At 45.6% G+C, this 10,544-nt stretch overlaps 1 protein-coding gene across 1 annotated transcript in view; it reads right to left on the bottom strand.

Annotated features, from left to right (window-relative positions):
* Positions 1-9,958, bottom strand: part of UPRT (uracil phosphoribosyltransferase homolog) — a 12,311-nt gene extending 2,353 nt beyond the window's left edge. Inside the window, exons 1-5 of the mRNA XM_019521042.1 lie at positions 9,920-9,958; positions 8,108-8,179; positions 4,464-4,533; positions 2,236-2,298; positions 1,196-1,357 (exon numbers count right to left, since the gene is read on the bottom strand). Of these exons, the coding sequence (XP_019376587.1) occupies positions 1,196-1,357; positions 2,236-2,298; positions 4,464-4,533; positions 8,108-8,179; positions 9,920-9,958 (406 nt within the window). The remainder of the gene's footprint in view (positions 1-1,195; positions 1,358-2,235; positions 2,299-4,463; positions 4,534-8,107; positions 8,180-9,919) is intronic.
* Between the last annotated feature and the right edge of the window lie 586 nt (positions 9,959-10,544).

The following is a 10,544-nucleotide window of genomic DNA, read 5'->3' as shown; positions in this document are numbered from 1 at the left end:
AAGGGGCATTCCGGGGGGGCAGATTGAGGCCTCCGCAGTGAGGGAGGGAGTGGGGCTAGGGAAGGGGCAGGTGCTGCACAGCTGGGGTGGGGTGTGGGACAGAGCTGCAAGAAGCTCATCTTGGGGGCACAGGGAGAGAGGCAGCTCCCGGACGCTGCATGCACCCCCAGGAGAGGCCTGGGGGGCATGTCCCTCCCAGATCCAGGGAACGCAAGGTGAAGGTTGGGCTGCCCATTAGGAGTCAAGGGTAGCGCTGGGCTCTTCCTAGTGGGTGGGGCCTGAACTGGAGCTGCGCTTGGGGCAGGCGGGACAAGCAGTGGCAGCACTGGGGGTGGGGACCTATGGGGGGGCTACAGACATGCTGTAGCCCCTCTCCCAGCGCTGCCACTCCATGCCCCAAGCACAGCCCCCACCCACCAGGAAGAGCCCGATGCTGCCCCGAGCCCCAAGCAGGCAGCTCGCCCTCACCCCCGCCCCATGCACAGAGCTGGGAGGCATATGCTTCCATGCCTCCCCTGAGGATGTACACAGTGGCGGAGAGCTGCCCCATGCCCTCTAGACGAGCCGCCTGCGGCTCTGTCCCACACCCTGCCTCATCTGTGCAGCTCCTGCCCCTGCCCCATCCCCAGTCCTACTCCCACTTCTTCCCTTGTCACAGGAGCCTCGCTGTGCCCCTCCCCCATGCCCGTTGCCCCACACAGACTTACTAGCCAGACGCTGCTCTCCAAGAAGCCATGCTTGCATGCTCGCAGTTAGGTCGATATCGGCCGATATGGTTTATTAATTGGCCAAACAAATCTTTATCAGTGCACCCCTAATCAATATCTATAATAGCATGCACAAATAGAAATTGGAAGTTTTTATACTTATTGACACATTATAGATGTATTAACCACAAACTCTAATGCTTCCCTATGTCACCATCACACAGTTACTCCAGTGATTTGCTCCACATTTATTTTACCTCATTAGATCCGTTGCCTCAACATGTGCATTTTGAAGACAATGCCTGAACAGCTAATGCAGTTTTACTAATGTATATTCTGGAAGAGCTTGATAAATTTTCTGCTGTGTTGCCCAAAGCAAGCCAAAAACCTAATAATAGCCACCAAAATTCAGGAAATAACTATTTTTACACAGCATGCCCACAAGTTACAAACAAAAGTTAACCCTAAACATCCTTTAAGACACTTACTTAATATTGGATACATGAGAAGAACTTTTCTCCTGTAGATGTCTGGTGGGAACTTTGCATAGTACACTTTGGCTCTCTGAGTCTCCTCATCACTCTGGATCAGGATTTTTCCTATGCGGATGGACCTGCAGCAGTCCCGTAAACCTTGCTCCATTGCCTCTCCTCCAATTGACAGAAAGAAAGAATTTGTCACAAACTAATGAAGGCATCAGTGCAAACTATCATTAAACGGAGACTCCAACAAGGAATAATAATAATCCCCCCTATTTTAGATTATTAAAACCACTTCAGATTATTAACTTCCAAGTTTTCCTTCTGCTCCATTCAGTGTCACTTACTGATTCCCAGGCACTAACACTAAGCTGTTTTTTTCAGACAGAAGGGAAACCTTAAATCCAAAAAGACAAAAGTGAAAAAGAACTTCATACAAACATTTTTAATAATTCCTAATGGGTTTGAAGAGCTCCTTTCAGCTCTGAGGAAACTCACCTGCACCATCATTTCGACGTATGGATAGAATGAGAAATACTGGAACTACTGGGGATGAGAAATACTGGATCTACTGGATGCTACACCTTTAAAGACGGTCTTAAAATTATTGCTATCAAGGATCTAAGGGAGTTGCAGAAGGTTATTTTATCTACCATTCTCCCAAACCAGCACAATTCAGCTACATGGAATATTGTCTTTGTGGAGTAAAAATTAACTAACAGAGTGCTCTAAAAGGAAGACAGGCCTTGCCTCACTTGAGTGCCCCTTAGAAGCCTCTCTTCCCTCTAAAAAGTTGCCACCGGAAATATATGGGAAACTACTTCTCTCCTAAAGGATTAATACAACACATTGGTTGACATTAGTAGATGTGGCTTTGTCAGGAATGGGACACACTTCAGCAGTACGGAGTATGGCAACTGGATGACTTGGGTGAACCTGTGCTTCTCAGAGCAGACGGGTGATTGCTGCTCTTAAAATGAGAGTGGCAAGAGGCTTGAAGGAGAACTGTACACATTCGCATGTTCAGAAACCAAAAAATCGCAGCCTACCACTTCTCATTATGCTGACTCCACAGTTTCCCTTTTCAAACTTTACACCTTCGTACTTGTACCCTGTGGGGAAAGAAACAGAACTGATGGTGAGCGCACATTATTGTTCCCTTTCATCCCACTTCCATGCCCTTTCATGATAGAACTTACTAAGATATCTGTAGGACTGAAGCTGACATCCCTCCAATTGCACTGTGCAAAGGGAGTCACAAATGTATACTGTACTGTGTGAAAGAGTGGCATGGTGCAGTCTGACAGATCCTACAGGTCTCAGAAAAGGAAAGGGAGAAGCAGCACACACTTGCATTGGCAAAGGGTTTGTTTAAAAAAAAACAAACAGAACGTAAAAACGGGGTTTAGGAGAGAGCCTTCCCTTCTGTGGGACATTAGTTTCATAACTCATATACAGGCAACCCCCGCTTAATGCTGTTTCGCACAGTGCTATTTTGGTATAAGGCTCATTTTAAATTGATACCTGATTTCACTTAGCGCTCAGCGAGTTTTGTTATAATGCTTGCTGTCGCCATCTTGGCTCATTAAAAACACTTGAGGTCACCATCTTGGATCATCAAACACTTTCGGTTTCACTTAATGCTTGTTTTGCTTAACACTCAGTTTTTCAGAAACCAATTAAGAGTGCTAAGCGGAGGTTGCCTGTATCTTTGTTTACTTCAAGTGAAAGAGGCCATACAAAATATGGCTAAATAGTATCTTGATTAGAAGCCAGGTAGCTAGACTCCAGTGCTGTGGACAGAGGAGTTATACCAAAAATATGGCAAGCTGGAGTTATGTTTTGTGATCATCTAAAGAAAAAATTAAAAGAAAGATACTCTGCATGTGAACAAGGCCTGAGTGGCAGTCCTAGACGCTGAAATCTTACTTGTTCATAAAACAGCACCAATGGTAAGGCTTGCTCACCTCCATTCCCTACCCTCCTACACCCATTGTGCTTTAGCACTAATTCAGAGTCTGGCAGGAAGTTTCTGTCTACCTGTCTTTGAAAAACCAGGGAAGTTTTGTGCAGTATTTTTAGAACTATCACATGCCCCTAAGGTTACCCATGTGCTATTAGCCTACTAGACTGAAAAAAAAAAGAAAGAAGCTTTTTATTGGTAAACATCCCCAGGTCCCATCCAAGGTAGGCACCATTTACTCTTCCCACGGCTAAGCCTAGGATCAAAATAGATTCAAGGGTAAGGGGAAAGGTCAGTAGAACTGGGCTGGACTGAGACCTGCTCTATGTTATGTATCTTTGGGTGAAAGACTGAACTATGTTTTGGAAAAGCTGTTTCTGAGTGGCTTTAACCATCTCACTGGTCACAGGTCCTGAAAGGAAAAGGATATACATGTGTGAAACCACACTGGGATTGTTGTGTCAACATGACTGGGACACCAGAGACTGCAGCCCAGCGATTTAGTCTAAAAATGGGTGCTACTTTGTGGCCCAGCCACAGGAAGGTGCAAGGAGCCAGGAACATCACCAGTGGTACACTTGAGAGGGACTGACAAGTCGAAGGCACGTTTCACCCTGTAACTATGATGCCAGCACAGTAAGGAACCTTTATGTTAATACTGCATGCAGCATGGAGCACAACGACTTCATTTCATGGAAACACCCAACAGCCAAACTATTCCAACTGTCAACTGACTTGGATCAGGCTGGACTCGAGTGTCGTAGCAGTGAGAGAAAGCACTTCTTTTAAACAGGTAAGAGCAGCTTCCCCAAACTAGTTCATGTTACACTGATCTTCAACCTGAGCCTCTTCCTTTCTTGGAACCTGATCTTTGCATTTGGTGGGAGCAGGCCGCAATTATTCCACATGTTCTCTCTCATGCTAACACATACAAAGTCCTTTAACTTCTTACTCCTCTGTCATCACACCCAGCTGGGCTCTAGCTGTTGGTGACACAGACAGAATTAAGCAGGTCTTGCACAATTGTCTCTGCTAAGTATTTTTCCTTTAATAGACATGTGAAATGTCACTGGCTTGATTTGCTTCCTCATAATGGTAAGTGACTTTATGATCCACTTGTATTGGTAAATTTTCATAATGATTTTACAATCCCAATTTAAACCCTTAAGAAGACAGGGAAACCATAATTCTGTGGGTTGATCTGAATATTAAACTGCTTCAGCCTCTCGCAAGGATTTCAGATTCCGTTTTACATTTAATAAGCAGTTTCCAGTGCCAACCCAACCAAATGGGGAACATGCTCCCATAAGTTACCTGTCGGAGTGGTCACCGTGCATTCTGTGTATGGCAGCTGATTCAGTCCTTCTTCAACCACAAGTCTGATCTATAGGACCAGAGAAATCTATCAGTTTATAATGATTTCTTACCCATCACCGTAAACTTCCAAATGCTAATACTTTTCCTAGAATAGGCTGAACATACCACTGAGGTGTTTTTTTTCTCACCCAGTTCTTTTCATATCTGCTCTTGTATTCAGCAGCCGTGGGGTGGGCTGTCCAGAACAGCAGCAGGAACTTCAGTAATATAAACACACAGCAAGAGCCCACCAGCAAGTCACTCAGTAGAGAAATGTCACCCTCACCACTTTTCTTTGACACCTGTCAGCTGTCATTATTATGGGATGCTCTGCAAAGCACTTGCACTTTCAAGCTGTGGAGATGGCCCAGTTTCAGCAGGGACATCCCTATGGGAGACAGTAAGTTACACATCTCCTCAGCATCAGCTGACCTGAAAACCTCCAGCTCTCCCACAGTGACAGCCCTGCATCTATACCCCAGGCAAAGTTATCCGAATGTATTAATCTGACCCTGGGATGATTTCCCATGAAAGAAGCTCTGGGTATTAAAAATTTAGAAAATTCTCTCTACTAGTGAGCCAGAGATTCAAAGGCCAGAATGCTTATAGAAAAATGCTGCCAAGCAAGGATGAAGCTTATTAAGCAAAAGTCACTGTATAATGGCAGAAATGAGGTAGTGTATCCTGGGAATAAGCAAGATTATTTCTCATTATTAGGTAAATTCAAGGTTTCAGGACTTAAAAACTGAGACCCTCTCTCATTTGAGACCAAGACAAAACCTAATGGAAGGCTCTTTCCTGTCCTTCGCCTTTCTTTCTGTCCTTCACATACAACTGGGATAGGCTCTGAGTGGGATGGGGCATCTCTTAGCTCACCTAAATCAAGAAGCCCCTGCTTAAATGTAGGCACTTGAGACAGTGGACAGAAAAGGAGAAAGAAGTTAGCACACATGGCTCATATAGGGCAGGTTTGGTAGATGCAATGAAATGCCAATTTCCTGTTTACTGGATGAGCCCCACTCATTCAGCCAGAGCCTTAGTTAAACTTTATAAGTTTGAAGTGAATATTTACCAGCTCTGAGTGCTAGATAATCATGTGTCATCTATCATTTGTGTTATAAACATTTCTGGAAATCTGCCTCTTCTACCCCAGGTCCCTTCTCCCACCAGCACCTTTGCAGTGGAAGTTTGTTTCTCATGGGAAACAAATGACTTGGAAGGAAAAAATTGCATCACTACTAATGTATCAGAATTTAAATCCCTCCTTAAGACACAGTCTTGCTTTGACACCAGAGGCCTCTGCCAGCAGCTGATGCTGGGCAGGTAAAAAGTTGAACTGTGTTCCCATCTCGCCTGTGCAACAATGCATGCTTCATCACCCACCAATCCCACCCATCTACTTTATTTCATCCATCTGTTGTATGTTGTCATTAAAAGCAAAAGCAGAGGATGTTTGGGCAGTGCAAAACATCCCGCAAATCTAGGCATGGTTTCTGCATAGCATCTTCTGAGAAGGACAGACCAACTGCCTTCCCAACAAACACCAGGGCTGTTGTATGACCAGGGGGCAGAGGCATTCCTGTCAACAGAAGCTCTGTGTCTGTAAAAGTGATGGTCAGGCAGCACTAAGCTCCCATGCTGTGTGCCTGAGTTTGGCTCGCTGCCTGGGTGCTACAGCCTCGAGCAGTTAGGGAGCAGTCAGTGCTTCCCTCACACACGCAGCATTTCCATGAAGATGGGGGAGGCTACAGGAGTGAGAATATTAACTTGAGGGAACTGCAGTGCCATTAATTTGAGGTTAATTAAGAGCTGTCCTTGCACTGCCACAACCATTGTTTCTCTCCTTTCAATTACCTTACTGCGGAGGTATATCTCTTTAAGAATAAGGCATGATGGGAACCCCTACAGTGTAAGAAAAGCAGCCTTAACAGAAGGTGCTCAGTGTGGAAGGAGCCCTGGTCACAAATAGATCTGAAGTGAAGACTTGGGGACTAATTGCTGTTAATGTTCACACTGGCTTGTGCTGGCGCGCTCTCAGCTGGATGGCATTTGAATTTGCTAGTATTAGGAAACTGGGCTTTTATTTATTGTTTGCATATCTTGAGTCTGTGCATTTTCTGACTGAGAATCTGGTAACCCAGGCAAACAGGAACACTCTGCAATGCAGCTGACCTACAATTTCTTCTTTCATAGGCTGACTGCATTTTTCATGATTGTCCTTATCTGTTTTAGTAACTGGCAAGAACACTCCTTCAAACAAATGGTTTTTGCTGACAACTCTGATCTCAGACTAAGATGCTCAGGCGAGGACCTTACCTTCATGTTCTATAAAGCACTATCTACAATCAGGGCACTCCAAAAAATAACTGATCCAGCTGTTAGATAAGAACAATCAGACCTCTGACCCCAGTAACATCTTTAGTGGGCAGTGAAGGTATCAGAAACAAAACGATACTTGTAAGGTGTGTGTGGGTGAACAGGCCAAGTTGTGACGTTAGTAGAAGGGCCGCCACAGCTCCTCAAACCGTAGAGCTGTCTGGCTAAGCAGGTTGGGATCAGACTGAGATTTAGATAGGAGTCACTAAGGAAACCCTTGAACTGTGAGAACTTGTATTGACAAGCAAATGCACCCATGGTTAAGACAAGGCCTAGGAAAAAATGTCTTTCCATAAATTAACTAGCATGAAGCAAAGCCCTTGGAAAGATTTCATAGATTTCATAGACTTAGGGCTGGAAGGGACCTCGGAAGATCATCGAGTCTAGCCCCCTGCCCAAAGGGCAGGAAGTCAGCTGGCGTCATAGGATCCCAGCAAGATAAGCATCCAATTTGCTCTTGAAGGTGTTCAATGTAGGTGGTTGAACCACCTCTGATGGCAGGCTGTTCCAGACCTTGGGGGCTCAGACAGTAAAGAAATTCTTCCTTATGTCCAGCCTGAAATGGTCTTGTAGTAGTTTATGACCGTTCAACCTTGTTGACCTCCCTTGGCAGATAAGGCAGTGTGTAGTCTCAGCACATTAACCAATGGAGGTAAGGCCTTAACCTCCCAAATGCACTTATTGTGATCTGCTAATACATGTTATCACTACACAGTGCCTTGTCTCTGCTAGAATTGTTCTGTGCCAGCTGCCATATAGTTTTGGCCACTAATGTGATGCCCAGCTGTGCTATAGGAACACTGTGTCAGGGGCTGTTTAGTCTTCTGGATGAGACACTATGTGGCCGTCCAAGCTATAAAAAAAATGCTATGGTCTTTTCATGAGGACATAGGTGTTATTCACACTAAAACTAGCTTAACTACATCCTGCTCATATATGTTTCCATAGGATTCTGAGTAGTTTCCAATGCTACTCTCTCCTGTCTTATTGATGTGTGCTGTTAAAACAGCAGCTGCATTCCACAGGTGGCTGAAGGTATCTGAAATCATCTGGGATGAAAGGCACCATGTAACAAAGAGCAGTAGTGCCTAGTCAGATCATTAATGTCAGACAGCAACTTATGTTATAGGGAAACACGCTGCTGCCACTCCATGAATGGTCCAGCTTGAAAGACCTACTTAACACAAGTGTCAAAGTGCAGCAGCGACAAGAAATTCTCCACCTACCAGACGATCAGCAGAAAATACGAAGTCCCCTCTACTGGCTGTCCTGAAAAAGGAAACAAATGCTATTTTAAACTAGTGAACAACTTGCAGACAAAATAAACAGTTACTTGTAACACATTGTCACGGGGGCACTCGGGTGCCCCGTGCCTAAGTAGGGATTAGGACCTTTGCTAATTGCCAGGGCAGCTCAGGTGCTGGTTGGTGGAGCAACCAGGTTGGTCAGGTGACCAGAAGGGGGCAGGGCCGGGCCCTTATAAACAGCCAGGCTGGAGCCTGGCTAGCAGTTCCCTTCTGGCAGCCTGAGGTGTAGGAGCTCTGCAGGAGAGCTAAGCTAAGCAGTACAGCCTGAGCACCCAGAGGGCTGCATTATGGTAAAGGTGGAGAGAAGCCTGACTGGGAGGCTTTGGGCCAGAGAGCCAGGTGGGCCTGGGCTTTAGGTTATAGCTGGTAGGCTTATTGTTTTGTTACAGCCGGTTGGCTTATGGTTCTGTTGTGTAAATTTCAGGGGACCGGGTGAGGCTGTAGGGGTGTGAGGAGGCCTCACGGGAGCTCCCCAGTAGTCTGGGGGTTCCTGGGTGCCCTATTTGGGGCACAGAGCAGTGCCTGGGAGGCACAGCAACTTGGCACCGGTGTGGTGCAGTGTGTGGGGTTGAGACCCCAGCCCGTGAGGGCGGTACTTGGCCCAGTGAGGGCACAGGACCCAGAGAAGAGTCAGGGGGCCAGGCATGGCTGCGTGCCACCTGAGCCACGGGCGCCGGGAGCGCGGGGCAGGCTCGGTGAGAGCCACGGGCGCCGGGAGCGCGGGGCAGGCTTGGTGAGAGCCACAGGCGCGGGTAACGCCCGTAGAAGGGCGAGTACACCAGGGAGCCCGGAGAGGGCAGGGTGCGCGAGAAGCCCAGAGAGGGCAGAGTGTGTGAGACAGGGCCCGGAGAGGGCGTGCATCTCTGAGACATAAGAACGTCCGGAACAACTGCGAGGCTTAGGGCGTGCTAAAGGGGAGGTAGGAGGCACACATAGCCCGTAAGGCCGGGGTTCCACCAAGTCCTCCCATCTGGTACAGGAGGGGCAGGTATTAGCAGTACATTGTGACCAAGGGGATCTTAAGGCAGCCTCCCATATCAAATTATTATACCAACAAGACGTGGCGGGCGAGAATCGAGGGTGCTGGATCACTCACTTGGCATGGTAGGGGGTGCTAGCAGGATCACAGCTGCTCCTAGGCCCCACTCCGTGACACGCGTTAATTCAAACTCGGTACATTTTACACACAATTTATAGCAGGAGACTTTCCCCAGAGCTAACCTGCTTTTAGGTAAAGCATGTTTGACTGAAGTCTCTTTTTAATGGAGAAGATCAGCACCTGGAGAGAGCAAGGCCACAGCAGGTTTGTCACTTGAAACTGGCTAACAGTGCAGTACTATGTAGGAACCAGTTAGAATATCTACACTAAAGCAGGCTAAGTAGACTCTCCATGGAAAAATGTGACCTTGCTTTAACTCCATCCTCATTCCAATTCATCATACACATTATAAGCTCTGAGTTCAACATCCTTCTCCAACAGACGATAGGAAAAAAAAAAAATCACCAAATGGGATAGTGCAGTAACCCTGAAAATGCCCAAATGGTCCACCAGTATCATGTGGGCATACGTTTCTGTTCTACTAATTATGGTGGGCACATTCTCATTTAAAGAAAAGGCCCCAATACAGTTACTCACCATCTTCTTCTTTGAATTCCTATAAAGAAACTGGCACTAAACCCCACATATTCGCAATATTTTAACTGAGTTTGCATGCACGAAAGCCAGGATACTTGATTATTTATTCCCAGGGCAACTAATAATTTGGCCATGTTAAACTAATTGTTCAAAGGGACTGTGTTGGGCCATTTTATTTTCTCTTCCCATGTTTTATGCTAATCTAAAAGTATTTAATATATACAGTGCTTATATTTTGTCTTACATGTTGACAACAACAAATTAGCAACTTCCTCGTGTTCTGGCATTAAAAGGGAACCCAGATATTTTGGATACATTATCTCATCGGCTTCTTGCTAATTACTGTGATCTTACAACCACCTTGTTTTTTTTTTAATTTTTTTTTTTAAGGTAAGTTTTATATTAGAATTCACTTGGTTCTCAGTGGTATTTAATGATCAAGAAGGAGGGGACAGAATGCACAGGTGACATTTCTAAGTTGTTCCATATGATGGTATTTTAGAGGCTTTAGCGAAGCAAGGCAAATAGGTGGCATGACAGGTTAAAACCAGTCCTGACATTCAAAGTGATGCACACTCGAAGAGAATAACATGAACTATTCATATTCATACCATTTAGTAAGTTTTAAATTAACTATATCAATTGGGAGGGAGAAGAAGAGAAAATCATCACTGTATACAGCCTCATAAAGAAACTAGCTCAATGTGCAGCATGTAGTCA

This window comes from Gavialis gangeticus, unplaced genomic scaffold (assembly GCF_001723915.1).
Source record: "Gavialis gangeticus isolate Ggan-Ray unplaced genomic scaffold, GavGan_comp1, whole genome shotgun sequence".
Classification (NCBI taxonomy): Eukaryota; Metazoa; Chordata; order Crocodylia; family Gavialidae; genus Gavialis; species Gavialis gangeticus.
This window is presented reverse-complemented; position numbering and strand designations above follow the sequence as displayed.